General features: G+C 43.4%; 1 protein-coding gene across 5 annotated transcripts in view; it reads right to left on the reverse strand.

The window, feature by feature from the left end:
• Nucleotides 1-18,114, reverse strand: part of LOC129717679 (sushi, von Willebrand factor type A, EGF and pentraxin domain-containing protein 1-like) — a 40,825-nt gene that overhangs the window by 342 nt on the left and 22,369 nt on the right. For 3 of the 5 annotated variants that reach the window (XM_055667762.1, XM_055667765.1, XM_055667763.1), the window contains exons 2-8: nucleotides 16,731-17,359; nucleotides 15,744-16,668; nucleotides 15,421-15,684; nucleotides 14,029-15,308; nucleotides 3,524-3,668; nucleotides 1,542-3,452; nucleotides 3-1,481 (exon numbers count right to left, since the gene is read on the reverse strand). In XM_055667762.1, coding sequence (XP_055523737.1) covers nucleotides 3-1,481; nucleotides 1,542-3,452; nucleotides 3,524-3,668; nucleotides 14,029-15,308; nucleotides 15,421-15,684; nucleotides 15,744-16,668; nucleotides 16,731-17,291 — 6,565 coding nt within the window. In that variant the 5' untranslated portion in view covers nucleotides 17,292-17,359. Of the gene's footprint in view, nucleotides 1-2; nucleotides 1,482-1,541; nucleotides 3,453-3,523; nucleotides 3,669-14,028; nucleotides 15,309-15,420; nucleotides 15,685-15,743; nucleotides 16,669-16,730; nucleotides 17,360-17,518; nucleotides 17,737-18,114 lie in introns of those variants that run through there. The other 2 variants (XM_055667764.1, XM_055667766.1) reach the window with 2 other exon arrangements.

An 18,114-nucleotide genomic window follows, 5' to 3' on the forward strand; every position in this document is an offset into this window, starting at 1 on the left:
ACTTGTGCATCTTGCCATGATGGGGGACCACATTCCATCTACGGAACATTTGATAATCGGGTGTCCCTGCATTGTGTAACCGTTCTGGCAATGATATTCGATTTCGTCATCATAGTAATACTGTGAATCGACAGAACTTGCAGCGATTTTCATTCCCGTTGGTACTGAGGGCTGTTGACAAAGAACTCCCTCACAGAAGCTATCAAAATAGCTCCACTGGCCTTCCGGTGTGCATTCAACGTATCCTGAGCCTTTCATGGTAAATCCTAGATTGCAACCGTATCGTATCCGATCGCCAGTACCTAACAGTTCGTCACGCTTGCGAAGTGTTTCCATCTTTATATCGGACGCGCGCAATTCAACGGTTTTGCTTTCAATCACAATAATTTTACTATCGATAGGGGGATCCGGAATTGAGTTCAGCTTACATTTTTGGATTTGTACAGGTTCAACCTCCACTAAAGCAAGAATTTTTTTGAGCGCATTTCTCTGATTTTCGGCTTCACGCTGTCGGCCTTCTTCTTGCTCGCGTACGTGGATTTCATAAATGGGTTGAACAACGTTTTTCAAAAGACTTTTAATTTTTTCATTCGTGTTTTCTCGAGTGTTGATGTCAACGACAATCTCCTGATCTAAGGAAACTTCTCGGTCCATCATGATAATATCGATGAATAAACAAATTATAAATCTATAGGCGTTTTCAGTATCCCGCGACATGCGCGATATATTCTGTGATGACTCCGTTGTACCGTAAAGAATAAAGTTCAAAAAATTGTTGACTCTCAAGGTCCCCTCAGGTTTAGTAGTTTTCTCCAATTTCTCGAGTAATTTGTGATCCATGTTTTGATACTCGCTGGACGAAACGGGCAATTCAAATGTAGTTAGATCGTCTAACTCGGGGAAGGAATCAGTTCGCAGACAGAAATGGGATATTTTTTTCGAATCCACCGGTTTGCAACCGTAAAATAAATAATCTTTCAGTTGTTTCCAAAAACGAACATCCGTGCGTCGATTGATTTTTATAATATTTGGTGTTTTGGATTTTTCATTTGGTAGTCTCGAAACGAGTTCTGTCGTTGTTTCCTCGGGCCCACGTGCTATACAACGAGGAATTGCTAAGTCCCAATTGCCAGTATCTAAACATGTTAGTAAATTTTCTCCATCCAAATAAAAACTATCGGCACATTTTACTTCCGCTAACGTTCCAACGGCATAACTAGTGAAACTTTGCCTGAGAACCCCTCGTTCGGAAGCGTATATTACGATTATTTTCTCGGAGGTTTCCAGTGATGGGCATTTCACCGCACTAATACACTCCGGAAGAGGTGCCGACCAAGTGCTATTTAGAGTACAGCGTGCTGACTCAGCTCCCGCAATGTAGAATCCATCGTCACAAACAAATCGTGCAATACCGTTGTAACTGGTCTTCGACAAAATCACGCGTCCATTGAGTATGGAACCTAATGAGCCACAGCGTATCACTGAAAAAAATATCTTTAAATTTTTTTCTTCAATTGGATTATCGTTTTTAATAAACATACATTTGCAAAAACTGCTAGTCTCACTCCACCGAGATGTACGCAGACAGTTAACTTCGGGTGATCCATGCAGTTTGTAGCCCTCGTCGCAACGCAGATAAGCACGATTTCCGTAATATTCAATATACCCATTCTGAAGCGTTAAATTCTTTTCACAAACCCGACAAAACTCGGATTTCTGCAAGCGAACATTCCCGACTAGTTTAAATTTTAAATCGGTCCACTTTATCAAATCTCCCTGGTATGGTTCACAGCTATAATACAATTCTTTAACCTCATATCCATTGAGAGCCCTGCTCCACACGTCCAAATAGGCTAGCTTACCAAGAAACGCTTCAGAATCACTGAAACCACCACCTAGTAAATCCTGCTCTTGTCCAATCACAAATAAACCATTACCTTCAATATATTTTCCACTGCTGAGGCCATATCCAGTCGTATGAAGCTCACCATCAAGGAAAATTTCGTACAGTCCCCTTTGGTTTGTCCACGCCAGGCATATAAAGTGCCACATACCGTCGTTAATGTAGACGTTTGTAACCACATACTGCCCAGCTATATAGAGCACGAATCCACTGTAGTCGGTAAAAGTGAACTCGTTGTCCGTTCTGGATGTAGCGTAAGAGATGACCGCGCCATAGTTGAAGTCATCCTTGGTTTGAATCCATGTGCATAGTGAAATTTCCGATAAATTTCGGTTGGGCCCCTCGAGCTTAGCATAGTTAGTGATGCCAGAATTCTCAAAGGAGATTACAAAATCGGGAGTTGTAAAAACCTCACAGCGAGAACCGTAGAAATACGGTGGACAATCGCAGGTTACTTTTGTGTACAGTTCATCGCCGTCTAGGTTTACATGTTGACCAATTGCTAGGTTCGGGTCTCGAAGCTTGACTGGTGTGCAAACTCCATTATTTTTGCAAGGATACTTCTCACAAGGATTGTCTACTTCCGTACAGTTATGACCTCTCAAACCTTTTGGGCAAACACACTGATAGCTATACTTGTCAGTGTCGATCTGACCAATATCTACGCATATAGAATTTGACGGGCATGGCATGTAATCACAAGGTTTCAAATGACATCGTTTACCCATTCGGCCTGGTGAGCAGGAACAGCTAAAACCCTCGACATCACTGTGACAAGTCCCGCCATGCTCACAGGGATTCGGTGAACAGTAATTTTTAACAGTTTCACACCGATCTCCTTCGAACGGAGCAGGACATTCACATATCGAACGTCCTTTGCTTTCGATACAACTTCCACCATTTTGGCAAAATCCCGTCCAACAAGGATCAACGAATCTTTCGCAGAATTCACCGTCGAATGACAGTGAACAAACACATCGGAACGAAGTTGCATTCAGCGGTATACAGGTTCCAGCATTATAACATGGTGCAGAAGCGCAAATGTCTAGTTGCTTCTCACAATGCGATCCTACGAAGCCTTCGTTGCAAGTGCAGCTATATAGATAGTCATTCACGGGCTCAGGAATGCATTGGCCATGTGAACCGCATACGGGAGGCTTCGCTGCGCAGGGTTGGGAGCGCTTTGGTACGCAATCTGTTATGGAAGTTGACCCGCGTGGAGAAATATGATCGGGCGGACATTGGTCACAACTAATTCGGTTGAATAGTCCCTGGTATTCGCCGGGCTCGCATTTACGGCAGAACGGCATAAGACTTTTATGGTATTTTTGACTTTTGTCTTTTTTCGTTACTTTCAGTTTGGCCACCGTTCCCGGAGGGCATTGTGGTTTACACTCCGAGAAGTTTTTGCTGTTTGTTTTGCGCGTCGAATGATTAGGCGGACAGTAAACACAATCAGTTTGTCCGGTAATTTCATTGTAACTGCCTATCGGGCAAGAAGTGCACATATTACTGTTGTGATTGTGGTAGGTTCCTCTAGGGCATTCAGCTGTGAAGCAAAAATAACACTTTTTTATTATTCATTTAGTCTAGCTTTAGTCTCCGGATTGATTAACTTACCGCAAACAAGTTTCTTAGCAACACTACCGTTGGGGCAACGAATCGATTCATCCAGTTTCAATACGCTTAAATCCATGTTCAATTCGCCAAGTCTCCTTCGAAGTTTATCGTTGTTGTTGATGTTTTGTAACTCGGTTTTAATTTTCTGGAATTGTAATAAGTTTTATATAAGTAACTGGAGAAAATTGTGTTTTTCAATAGAACATTATAATACACACTTAAAACTGGTTCTCGAGCTCGGCTAAAAAAACATCCGAGTTGACTCGGCAACTTGGGGTTAAACCGATATTTCAGCAAAAAAAAAACCGGTCACCGAATGTCGTCAGATCATTTTGCTGAGACTTTGCTAAAAAAAACTAAGCTTGACGAATCTCGTCTATAATGTTTGCCGAATATATCGTTAAACACTGTTGATACCGAGGTCAGCAAGAACATTACTGGTATCTCGGAACGAATTTTGCTCTGTTCCGGGTTTCCGCAATACAGCTGTCATGTTTCACTGGGCGAGGCAACCATGCAAAATTGCGTTACGTGGGGGTGCGGGGAATTGAAAATTGTCAATTTTCGCGTTTATACGAATGTTCCCTAACCTCTGACTGTGCTGTGTTCGTCCCTCGCGATTAATTCTCATACTGTTATCATTCCTGTTTCACTCTTCTCTATCCTCTTCATTCAGCAGTGTCTGGAAATGCCCCTCCACCTAACTGGTTCATCAGTAAGTATAAGCAGGTTGCCGTCTTTGGTTAACCAGAACACCAGAGAAGTTCCTACTTCTAACATTGTTGACTGTTTTAGAGAAATTCCGCATGTAGTTTCACGCATAACTGGTCTCTGCGTTGGCGAGTACTTGCTCATCGTACTCTAGCGTTCGCATATCTCTTTATGTTTTGACGCGTATCCGTTGTGAAAATATGACTCCTGGTAGGGTAGGAAACTAATTTTAAGCAGCTAATGGAGCCGCCTGGAAAAGGAAGAGAATGCAGAGCTGGAACAGCTGCATCATTCTCAGAAAACGCGAAAGTTCTACCAGAAACGCATCTCGCAGAGATTTGGTGCCGCGAGCCGAAATGTTCTGCGATAAATATGGTAGTTTGCTGACGGACGATCGTGAGGTGACCGAAAAGTGGAGGTAGCACTTCGACGAACACCTGAATGGCGCCCAGGCAGAGGACCATGGCGGTGGAGAAAACGATCCCGTCGGTGCGACAAACATAGAAGAGGTGCCAGCCCCAATAATAGGCGAAGTTAAGGATGCCATCAAAGCAAAGCCTTGGTGCTACATTCCGATTCGGAACTTGACCTTCTGTTTTTTATACACAGACTTCGCAGCCGAATGTTTAGTGTACAGGTCAATTTCGGGGTTAGCGCTACTACCCTACTGACTACACTAACTACACTAACAGTCTCTCCCGAGCCGAGACTCGAACCTACGACGACTGGCTTGTTAGGACAGCATCGCACCTCGAGACCATCTGGGGGATACCACCAAGCAGCTAAAAAATAATAAACCGGATGGGAAGGATGGCCTCGAAGCGAAGCTTATAAAGATAGGCCCAGAAAAGCTAACCACAGAATAGAATAGCTACAGGAGGAGTGGAAGGATGAGATTATCTGCCCTATCTATGAGAAAGACGACAAATCACCGTCCTGAACGCCGCCTACGAAGTGCTTTCCCAAATTGTTTCCCGCTGGCTCTCACCGCTAGCCAACAGATTTATTTGAAGTTGTCGGGGTGGCCTGGTGGAAAGACGGTCTACGATGGACCAAATCTTTTCCATACGGCAGATCCTCTAGAAATGCTGTAGATAGAGAACCCCGACGCACCACCTATTCATCGACTTCAATGCCGCATATGACACTATCGACCGAAAAGACCTATGGATGGACGAAAACGGCTATCCATGGCTGCAGTCAGGGCCGGCGTCATGTTATTTTCCCGAGTGGGTAGTAAGAAATAGGGAAGGCTCATGGGCGACAAAGGCGTAGCCGAGGGGGCGACCTACTGATACCTGAACATAATTTTACGAAAAATCGACAGTGCATTAACAAAAGTGTGCCAAAGAAATGTTCAAGAGATATTAGATTTTCGATTTTCGTTTAGTAGTAATGTTTCCCATGAATTTCCCATGGAAAGTAATTATATAGGTTCATTTGCGAAAGCAATCCACGCCCTTGCGAGTGGCCTTCCGAGAGTTTATCGGAACATTCGCCATGGTGGACGAAAACATGCGTGTAGGCATGTTTTTGAGTTCATTTTTTACGTTTTATTTATCAAATCCTTCTCACCTTTCGCGTCAAAATTGTTGAAGTAGGTCTTACGCTTCTGGTTGTCTAGAAACTCTAGATGGGACGCAGCTGGGGAACATTGGGTGGGTTGGCCGACCTGGGAACCGCATCGATTTTCAGCCGCTTCATCTCCTCCAACGATTGCTTCGAGTAGTGGCCGACACCAGGTCCGGCCAGAGCACCGCGAGGACGCTATGGTATTTTTTGATGAACGACCGAACCGGGCACTTTGTACTATAAATTTTCCCGTTCACGACCAGAACGGAGTTTCTCGCTGATTGTCAGCTACATTAGCACCTTCTTCAAGAACTTGGTGTGTGAAATGAATTTCATCTCAGAGCTCACTTCCTTTGTGGGCGAAGTCGTTGCCATCCAGGGTGAGATAGGTCTCGGCATTGACCACCACCATCACGTCGCGATTCGCCGGTAAAATCGACTCGACCATCTTATTCAGCCGCTGACACTGCGTCATCGGCTGCAGCTTCGAGACCATTGGACGGGAATGCCGCTTTCTGATGTCCATGTTCGCCAGGTACTTTTCCACTGTTTGGACGGTTGAACCGACCTCCCGATCAAGCGTACGCAGCAATGTAGCCACTTTCCCCTCGGTCTTCCTCTTCAGCATTCTTTAGAGCTTCTTGTCGCTCAGGGTCGTCGGCCGTCCGGAACCGGTCTTTCTTTCGATGCTCTGATTGTAGTCCAACAGTGCCAAGATGTAGATACCGGAAAGGGCGTAACCGGCGTCCCTTTTCCGTACGATGTCTGTTTTCGACGCGGCGGGGTAACGTTCTTTAACCGCGCACACTTCTAAACGGAGTAGCTTCACTGTTTTCGCCATCACGGTTAGAGTTCGATTCAATTTTTTTCTGCTGACTCATGAGTTACTACAATTGATGCTGCATGGGTAATTTCGTCAGTCCGTGTAAAGGTAAACTCATGAAAAAATGGTATTTTTTTAGCATTTTTTAATGCAAACGTTAGGGCTCAGCAATTTTGTCTTCTCGAAAAAAGTCTACATCCAAAATTAAAACTTAATCAAATTTCTGATAAGGTTTCACTTACGGTCGTGGAAGACTTACATTTTTGACCACCCTAAAAATGCACAAGTGTAGATCTTGAAGTTTCCGAAATTAAATTTTTCTGATAGCAAATCTCTCAGAAACGCATGAACATCGAGATCTGATGTTGTTTCATAAAGATTTGTTTTAAAAACAAAATTTCGAGCTACACCAGAACACACATGAAACACTTCCAGCTCGAACATTTCTTTCATCGATTAAAAAACTGTAACTTTGACCGCTTGAGGCTCTACTTCCCGAAGTCCGATTGAGCTCAAATTCGGCATGGGAAATTTTTACGAGAAAAAAAACTTTGGAACTCTATCGTAAATAAACCTCTCTATCGTAAATGAAACAATTAAAAAAATAAGCCTTTTCTCTAAGAAACGTTATAACTGTACATAAATCTGTAGATTTATAACCTCTCGCTAAACGATATCCATCAAAAAATCTGTCCCTCGCAACAATACATATTTTTTTATTTTGTCCGATAGTTCCGTGTGGGTAAGTACCCACATGGATATTTTCCGAGTGGGTACTACTACCCATACTACCCACATGAAACGCCAGCCCTGGCTGCAGTTCACCAGATGGCTCCCCAAGCAACTCCTGCAGTTCGTGGTTCATTCGCATTCTCCACGCTCCGTTCTCCATCTGCATTCCACCGAAGATGATATGCAACACCTTTCGCTCGAAAACCGCAAGGGTGCATTGGTCCTCCACGTAGTCCGTATCTAATGGCTGTAGAGGGCTACCAGTCTGATCAGTGTCCTGTAGATAGTCGACTTGCTTCGACTGAAAATTTTACTCGATCGAAGCGTCCTCCGGAGACCAAAGTATGCGCGATTTTCCACCATAATGCGCCGATGAGTTTCTCTGCTGGTATCGTTGTCGGCAATAACCAGTGAGCCCAGGTATACGAAATCGTTGACCACCTCGATTCCATTACCACCAACTTAAACTCGGGGTGGAAGGATAGCAATGTCTTCTCGTGAACCCCTTCCTTTCATGTACTTCGTCTTTGTTGCATTGATGACCAGCCCAATCCGTTTGGGTTCGGCCTTTAGTCCGATGTATATATCCGCAATCTTTCTAACACCTTACAAGGCAATATTAAATAGCAGGCACGAGCGACCATCACCTTACCTTAAACCTCTTCGAGTTTCAAGGGGGTTCAAGAGTGCCCCTGATACTCGAACTACACACATCACTCGATCCATCGTCGCTTCGACCAACCGCATTAGTTTGTCCGGAAATCCGTATTCGTGCACAATTTGCCATAGCTGGTCTCGATCAATTGTGTCGTATGTCGATTTGTAATCGATGAATAGATGATATGTGGACACGCTGTATTCGCGGCATTTCTCCATAACCTGCTGAATCGCGAATATCTGATCCGTGGAGGCGCGGATACCCATGAATCCCGGCTGGTAGTGCCCCACGAACTGCTTCCTAAATGGTGATAGTCGACGGCATAGTATTTGGGAGAGTACCTTGTAGGCGGCTGTATTTCAAAAGCACGCTGGGAAGTTGGTCCACTCCAGCATCCTTGATTTTCAACCGGCCGATCTCCTCCTTCATCTTTAGGAGATCGGGGGCTGGAATCCTGTTGTCTTCTGCTCGTGCACCAAAATCAGTCGCCATATCGTCCTCGCGCTCGACTGCATCGCCGTTCAGACTCAGCACAAAACGACATCTTTAGCCCATAGAATTATCGGTGTAAAGTATCAGCCAGATCAAAAATAATTGATTGAAATGCTTGCGCTATGTTGTGTGGAATTGCACAGGTTTTTCAGTTGATCCACCAAGGATATTGCAGCGGCAAAAGTACCGGGCAAATCCGCCTGCATCAACTAGCTTGGAGTATTGGAATCGAGCTGTGACCAGGGCTCTACAATTTCGAAACAAAACAATGAAACTGATATACTCGCGCTGTCATTTCGATTCGAACAGTGTCATTTTCCCTTGATACCTTTCGGCTACTATCAACGAATCACTTCTTTCTCTCTTTCCCTCTTTCTTCCTTCGGATCATTTCAAATGAAACTAATGACTATTTCAATCGACGGAGAGAGTGACGGAGGGAGAGACTCTTTTCTTTCCTTCAGCGTCTCAATTGAAATTAGCACCGCATCGCGTCGTTTAATGGTAGTTTTCTAATACCACAGGCCGTAGTTAGAACGGCAGTGGCATCCAATAAATACGTTACGCAAGTTCCGATCAATATTCCCTTTCTCTTTCCTATATATATACTGTATGGAAGCCTTCTGTCTCCGTCAGCGCTCATTGCCATTTTCAATTGAGATTCGTCATGTGAGAGTGATAGTGATAATCTCCACTCTCAATTGAAAAGCGTTTGTATCAATTGAAGGCCATTCAGTTGTCAGAATCACAGCAAGAGCTTTCGACTGTGTGTCATGTGACTCACGAAGTGCTCGAAAACGATACAAAAGCTTTTCAATTGAAAGCGACGGGTCAAAGCGTCACTATAACCTGATAATTGTCAATTGAAAATGACTTTGTCAGGCTCTGGCTGTGACAATTCCTTACTTTGATTCTCTTGTAACCTCACTGGAAACACGGTTCGACGAAGATAGTGCACCTGCCTACGCGTTGTCCTTGCTGCATCCCGCTAACGTAATACGCATGTCGTTGGAAGAGTTCACGCGCAAAACCGAAAATTTCGTATTTTTCATGAAGTTGACAATTTTGTTGGAGAGGTGGAAGTTTTGTATTAACATTGCAGCAGTATGAGAGCAGACCGTAAGAACTTGGAAGAGTTGGATCTTATAGACCTGCTAGCTGAAACCCGTTTTTTCTTCCCTGCGACTGAGAAAGCCGTTAAAATTGCACTTGCTGTACCATGGAAACATGCACGATTTAACGCTCGTTCAGCACATTACGTCGGGTGAAAACCTGACTGAGGTCAACAATATTTGAACAGCGGTTGAGTGCTCTCTGCTTGCTGAGTGTTCATCGGCAGATGGTCAAAAACAATCGTGAAAAGACACATGAACCGCTTCCGGAACGTCTGACGTTTGATGCCCGAAGATTTTATTGAGAATCTTGACTGTGTCTTCAATCTTCACGTCCTTGGGAAGCTTTGACAGGATGTAGTTGAGATAGCGGCTATGCGAATGGGTGTCCAGCTTCCGGAGAAGCAAACGTACCTTCGCCACATCATTCAGCTGGCCTGCATCGTTCTCGAAGAGGTCCTGGTAGCGGTTAAACAACAACGTCCGAACGTAACTCCGTTTTCTTCGTCGACTCTAATGTCAAGGACAACTTTTCACTGGTTGCCTTGATGTAACAATCACTAAAGACAAGTATTCATTTCTATTTTTCAAAACACACTTAAGTCGCTTTTTACGCGGGGGATACGTGCGCGTAAATTCCGGAATCCGCGTAGAAAAAGCGTAAATTTCGAAATCCGCGTAAAAAAAACGCGTAAATTTCGGAATCCCCGTAAAAATAAGCCGCGTAAAAAGCGACCTTAGTGTACCATTTTTTTACTTATAAAATTTTGAAGAGCTTGCCCCCCCCTATTTGAAATTCGGCGTAGACAGCATCGAAGTATTGCCTTCACCTTTTGATCACCTCATTTTCCGTCCGTAAAGAGGTCGCTGTCCAAGCTCCTGCACATATCGGCTTGCGGCACGTAGTGTTACTTCTCGTAGAACTCCCGAGTGTCGTTAGCTTGGTGAAGCTCTTCTCTTGCTGGCGCTTCTTCCTTCGAAGGACAGAGTTTTAGTTGAACCGTGGACGTATTTATCGTGCCACGTTAGCTCTCGTACGGTGTTGCAACATTCTCGTCCGTGTTGCGCTCTTCTCCTCGACTAACTGTTTGCGCTCGCCGTCAAACTAGTCATTTCTATGATTCCGAGCCCGTGCGTCTAGTAGCGCTACAGCATTGGTACCTATGGCGGTTCGGGTGGTTCTCCAGCATCTTCAAGAGTAGCTGTGCCATGCCACTCTTCCCTGAGCAACGCTTCCTCCAGCTGCTGCGCGTATTCCTGTGCAATCCCGGCGCCTCGCCAGCCGAAAAGTGTCGATCGTCATTCCTAGCCGAAAAGTGTCGATCGTCATTCCTGGCATGATCGGTCTGGAAGAAGCCTCTCTATTTGGGTGCCTCCAAGTATGCTTCCGAATATTTAACCGTGACAATTAGGTGCTACAGGCCTTTCCTCTGGCCGCGGCAAAGTTAATCAGCCGCAATCCGTTCTTATTGGTCGACGAATAAAGGTAACGACTTCCACGTCGTGTCTTGGCAGTAGCGTAGCTAGGGGGGTGCGGTTGGTGCGGTCCGCACCAGGCCCACCACTCAAGGGGGCCCCAAAATCTTGTGAACACCGAACCGGTCATCATGCCCATCTGAACTTAACCTCATGTATCTGTGCTCGCCACTCTGCTCTCGTGATCCACACGGACAAAGTATACGTAATACCGATGTTCATTTTTACCATGATTCGTGATTCGACTGATGCCGAAGTTGAATGTTTTGCGATCGCAAAAAACATTCGATGCAACGTTGAAACACGCAACGAAGGAGCAATTTATTGCAATGCTGAAAACCAGACTTGGTAAAGCACGCACCGCACTAGAGGCGGAACAAAACTTGAGCTCTTGCTTGCTAGGTATCACGCACTTGAGCTGGGTGCTTCGGTCGATGATTCGACCCACGAAGAATGAAGAAAACCACCACAGAGCGGATATCTCTTCGTTGGTGTTTTTCTAAAGTTACATAGAGCGCACGGTGCAGCCCCGAATCATTTCGCTTGCTTTTTTTGCTTCGTGGCATCTCCGTCTCCTTATACTCTCCTTATCTTTGCTATGTATACTACACCTTACAGCTAGTGCAGAGGGTGAACGCTGACGACGCATGCGGGTGAGTGAGTGACTATACATTTGTGCTGTTTTTGAAATTAAATGTCATGAATTCAATGAAATGAAATTTAATGTAATGAAGCAGTAAAATAATGCTCTGTGTAAAAGTTTCAAAAGAACATTGAACAGTGAAAATTTTTTACAACTTTTGCAACAGTTGCAATTACTTGAGTTCGTTTGTTTCGTTTAAAGAAAGCATGCGTTTCGGTAAATATTCCCTGTAATATGAGGTTTAAATTGCTTCATATGTTTGAGCCTTCAGCCAGAAAATACAGTGGAATATAATCAAGACACTATTTTGATACTTTCCGTCGTTTCAGGAAGCAAAATCATCAATCTTTATTCAAAAAACGAGTTTATATTTAAAAAAATATTACAAAATTCCTAATCAAACTTGTTAAAGTACGCACAGCATCTCAAGCAGAGCTTGATTGTAGCTCTAGCTTCATAACTCACACGCACTCGGCTAGGTGCTTTGGTCTTCAGCTTGGGGTGCAACAAATTAAGAAAAGCATCATACAGCAAATATCTCTTCACGGATCAAAACAAAACGAAAAGAAAAAAAAACGCTCAACGTGCCTCCAGGTGACGAACACAAGATTCTCGCACTGCATTCGTAGCTTTTTTAGCTCTTGCGCCGAGCTGGTGCTTGCTACGAATGTCACATAAGACGATAATACGCTCGTGGTGCTTGGTGTCTATAATTTGGCGATGTCACCGAGCGGCTCGGAGCGGTGCTTTTACCAAGTCTGGAAAACGCTGTCTATCTGTGTTTCTGTGTGGCTAACTTGAAAACATGAAACAGAGCGAGGGAAATAATCTGCGTTCACGCGAGACTATATGCACCTGAAAACAGTTGGCTCTAAGTTAAAGTTGATCAAGTTTCTCTAAGTTAAAGTTGAACAAGAACTATTTGAGGTCAACGATGAGTAACTTGAGATTAACAAACCTTGCCATTTTATCAATCGAACGTGAAATCACTGATTCCATTGATTTTGGATCTGTAATTTCTCATTTTGCCAACCAAACGGCTCGGAAAATGAGTATCTAAATGCCTAATTATTGATTTTGCGGACAACGGAATAAATAAGTAGAAAAATCTAAGTTTTTTGTTTGTCTTAATTGCTTTTATGGAAGTAAAAACTGCCCAGTCATTTTCATTGGGGGCCCACGTTTTTGTTACCGCACCAGGCCCACCATACCGTAGCTACGCCACTGTGTCTTGGACACTCGCTATAAGTCCGCTCTAGCTTATCATAGAACTTGTCCTCGACGTCATAAGGTCTATCGTTAGTCGGTGCGTTGTTGAAGAATTTGCCCTCAATCCCCAACACGAATAAATGGTAATCTACGAGTGCCCATCGGACGACTATTCTTCTGGTTACACTACGGAACTAACGGTCCCTTCTGCTACCGGGGCTGTGCCAGTGGGGACAAAAAAATTGGGAAAATTGTGCCATCCAACCTGTGACTTGTCACCCGATCAGTCAAAAATACCAGAATTATAACAAATCTTGATATTTTGTTACGAACTTTTTGTATCAACTTGTTTTCAAAACTTAGTCTCGTTAATAGTTAAAATATCAAAATTCCTATCTAAATTACTTACTGAATATTACAAATTATAGCAAGTTTTGTAAGGTTTTAGGCAGAAAAAGATCAGAATAAGTTAGAATGTACAATATTTTGTTAATTTAATAATATGCTTTAAAAACACACTTTTGAACATTAAAGTGAAAGATGAACTGAATTTGATAGAATTATGTACTTTTTATCATTCCGGCATAACAAGAATATTACAGGCTATGTTACTTCTATCAGGTTTAGATATATTTTTGTTACCCGTTTATTATAATCGTTTTAATCGGGCAGCCATCGCTTCCTGGTCAGAAGACTAGTCTTTCTTGGTGAATTATTCGGGAGAACTTATTCAAGAAAGATTGATCTTCTGACCGCAATGGGATGGCTGACAAACAATGTGTTTGTATGGCACAATCTCGCGCCCGCTAACGGTACCTAGTTTTCAATCGTTTATCCTTGCTCAACATTCCAATCTAAATGTATTGTCGTGTAAATATTTATTGTTATGTCTAATTATTAATAGTTTGATGTAACTAGGACTACTTTAAAATCTAGAATAAGAAAATATTAAGGACTGCCCGTACGATACTATCGAAGACCAGTAGAATTCAAAAAAATATGGAGCGCTATAATTCGGGTCATATCTTAAAAGCTTTCAAATAACGTAGATAAGGTAATTATACATCTCACCACATACCTTGATATTGTCCGACTTTTTACCGTCGTACTTCCACAACCCGAGCCGCTTTGACAGCTTTGTGTAAACATTTATTTTGATCGTTGCCTTATCATCCCGTTTCCCTGGTGGTCGTTTTGGCCTGGTCCGGAGATTACCAGTAGCTTCTCTTTTAACAAGGTGATACTTGGATTTTCCGTCCGGTTCGTCGACATTTTCACAAGCAGGTATAGCAGTGGTAATTGTACAATCGATTTGCGTTCCGCATAGCTGATCCTTCATGTTGTTTAGCAGCATATTTTCGACTTCAGATTTTGCGCTCTCGTTATCACAAAGAGTTTCAGAATCCGTTCCCAGGCTGATGGTTATGATTTCTTCGACGGCCGTAGGATTCTCCAGGGTCGTACATTCCGGGACACTTTCGTTGGTCCACTTTGGGTTGCGATTGTCACAAAATAAGGTTAGGGTATTATTTTCACGATCGTGGAAGGTGTATTCGAGGTCACATGTTATTTCGCACCATGTGTGAGAGGCGTTCTTTGCACAGACCGTTTGTCCGTTCGGAGGGGAATGTAAATTGCCACATTTCAATTCTTTAACTGTGATATTGAGCAGACATTCTGCTACATTTTTGGAACTATCCTCTGCTCGATAGATTGCTTGATAGCTTCCAACGTCATAGTACCCGAATGCCATACTTGCAGTTACGGTTACATTTTCATTTGAATTATCGTACACCGTTGGTTCATCCCACTCCAGATAGCTTTCGTTATTATTCTTCTGTGATGTGATGTAGAACACTGGTGGGTCGTAGCAGTTTTCAAAAACAGGAACGGTTCGATCGATAATTGTCACCGTGAAGTTACATTTTGCTTTATTTTTGAACGAATCAACCGCAACGTAAGTGAACAAATGTGTTCCATTGTAAAGCTTGGTACCCTGTTCCTTGATTGCTGGTTTTGACCAGAGCGTAAAATTGTCGCCTCCGTTGTCGAAAACATAGGGTCGGTTTAGTCGTTTAACTATGGAATAGTTAAAATCGTCATGCATTAGAAGTGTGTAGTTATTCGGACACATTAGATGCGGAGGGGTAACATCGACGCAGCGTGGTGTTTTTATTTTATGGGTCCAAACACCGTTCCGTTTACCTCCACAGGATTTTGTGGATGGCCCGCCCTTCAGCTCGAAACCGAAGTTGCAAATTAAGGTGCAATTTGAACCGTGCGCTGACTTCTGTTCAGCGCAGTCTGTGGGATCATATTCACCGAATGGTATTTTGGGTAGCGGCGGGCAAAGAATTTCTGCAAATATATGAGACGTTAGTAAGACGAATTAATATAACCTATGAAAAACTTGCGGTGAAGAAAAGAAAAGGCAGTACCCTAGTAAAGACATGAAATTAATCGTACTTACGTTTGCAAGAAGATTCTAGACCATCCCACTTGCCGAGCGGCAAACAATTTCTACTACTTGATCCAACAAGGTAGAACCCGTGACCACACTTGCTCGTACAGTCCGTATCAATAGGCATGCGCTCGGTTGATCGATCAACTGACATGCTGTAGTTCACAATAAACGACTTGTTTCTCGGTGAATAATCGAAAAACAAATTTAGATCCGTATTCTTACACACAACTATACCATAATACGGAATCTTGAGGGCCGGACAGGTTTTCACTAGATATAAGAAACGTCAATAAAGTTAATAATTATAACAACAGTTTATGTCTACTTACGAACACATTTAGGATCATTTCCAGACCAGGAGCCGTTTTCTTGGCAGAGTCGTATACTGTCTCCCACTAGTTGGTAACCTGACTGGCATCTTGTTCCACAGGCAGCGTTTAAAACCTGGCCACACGCATGAGGCTGTTTCACGAAGTAACCATTCTCTGGGGGAGTGAGCTCAGGGCAAGTAATGACTTCGCAACGCCCACCTTCATCCGCTTTGTAACCGTTCTTACAAACACAATCTGTCACGCTTTTTGCAGGATGTGTCAGAGTGACATGATTTACATCCGGACAACTTTTACATTGGCTTTGGTCATCCCAGTATGTACCGTTGGGGCAAGGTTTACACGAACCATGTAAGCCAAGCCCGAAGTAACCCGGTTGACAAACGCATGAATAATGACCGGAGCTTGTACTACAGCTGCAAGTAGCGTTTCTGTCACAACAACCGACGTAATTAGTATTGAGATATTTCGAATCGTCAGAACATAGCACACCGCACAGGCTGGAATTAACTGCTGTATTTTCTCCGCTCTTGTAATCACTGTGCAAAGCTTTACGGGCGAGAGTTTCAAAATGGTTGAAACTATCCAGTAGATAACTATAATTTTCTCCTGGTGAACTCGATATATTATAAAGTTCGGCAAGATTTCCACTTTGAATGCCGATCGAATATATAGACACGTTATTGCGTTTGAGAGCTTTCGCTAGCGGAATCGGATCCCGCCCGTTGGAGAATCCATCGGTAATGAGAAAAATGATTTTCTTACTATCCGCTCGTGCGAGTTTAAAAATACTTTCCGCTTCCTTTAGTGCCCCGTAGGTGAAGGTTCCGCCCCCGCTAAATTCGATCTTTGGTATTTGATAATTGAGAAGCAGGCATTTATCGTTGTCCTCAATGGATTGCGAAATTTGATCAACATGCCGAAGCTGTGTTTCAAAAAAGGATCGTTATCGTTATATGAAATGTACTTATTTATCTACCTACTTACGATTTTCTTCTGTGAACTGAACGTAACCACTGCAACGCGTGTATAATTGTAACTAACGTTAAAATCGGACAGAAGCTTCTTGGCAAACTTAATTTCACTAAGAAAGTTTGCTCTACCAACGCTGGAACTGGCGTCGATCAGAAATACAATGTCCACCCGTTTGTGTTTGGTTTTTATTTTTTCCACATTCTTCTTGAAGACACCACTCAGTCGGTCAACTTTTTGCTTGATAACCGAGTTTTCGTTCTTTAGTATCTCGTTGCTTACGGTAAGATCCTCCATTGAAGCACCGCTGCTGTACACCGGAAGTTCTACTGCACTGTGCGGCAGCGTTGTTCTACTGCCGTTTCCCAAAGTCTCCGAGCGATCTGCAGTCGGCAGCGTAACCGAATCGTCATACTCTTGATAATCGTCGGCGCCTTGTGTCGTCGTCGTTGCTATCGCTTCCACTGACGTACTGGTCGGTGGGACGCCGTCTGCCATCGCTTGAGCGGCAATGGGAAAAGTAAAGGCGATCACCAACAACGCTGCCAGACAGCGTGGCGCCAGACGCTCATTCATGCCGCAAGATCAGTCGTTAGTGCAATCGGGTGGCGTTGTAGATAAGAAAATTGTTCGGTTTGACTGCGCTGGTGTGTAAATTAAAGAGAGCTATTAATTTTAATGGTAGTAGGGTGTAAATTGCATTGTTTTTTATGCATGAATTATTGCACCGTAATAGTTTTAAACGGTTTTTTAATGTTCCTTATTTTGGACTTTCGTTTATTTTTTCTATAATTATTACTGACAATTAGTAAAGACTGCAACGATAAATGTTATTCGCGTTACGCGGCCTCCCCGGGCGAAGGTACGGGTTAACAAGGCTTTGTCACCGAACGACAGTTAAATACGCGAGCGGAACCGATAATCAAGGCGGACCAAGACTCCTGTTAGCAACGACTACCTGGCCTTTCCCGTTTCCTGCTAGTTGCCTTACTACAGCGAAGGCCTATGCGTCTGGAAGAGGGAAATAGGTTACGTTCTAAAGGATTTTCTGTATATCATTAAGGATCACTCTGGCCTGATTAAGTCTTCTAGCTAGTGTCCTCGCTAATGTGGAGGTCTATGCTTCTTGAAGAGAAATCAAAGAGTAATCACTTAGTAATATAGGAAGGTTCGGTCCGTCCAATGAAACGATCAAATTCAGACTAACCATAAACTTCGATTTTATTCAATCAAAATTTCCTTATATACTAATTTTACGCTTACAATTCAATATTTACAAGTCAATGTATAATACAGTCTTTAAAGTACGGCAGCGTTAGCCACCTGCCTCAAAACGCTGACCCTACGTAATTACTATTTTGTTGCCAATCGTTCTACCTGTGAGTGCATGGCTACTACA

Source organism: Wyeomyia smithii, chromosome 1, assembly GCF_029784165.1.
Source record: "Wyeomyia smithii strain HCP4-BCI-WySm-NY-G18 chromosome 1, ASM2978416v1, whole genome shotgun sequence".
Classification (NCBI taxonomy): Eukaryota; Metazoa; Arthropoda; class Insecta; order Diptera; family Culicidae; genus Wyeomyia; species Wyeomyia smithii.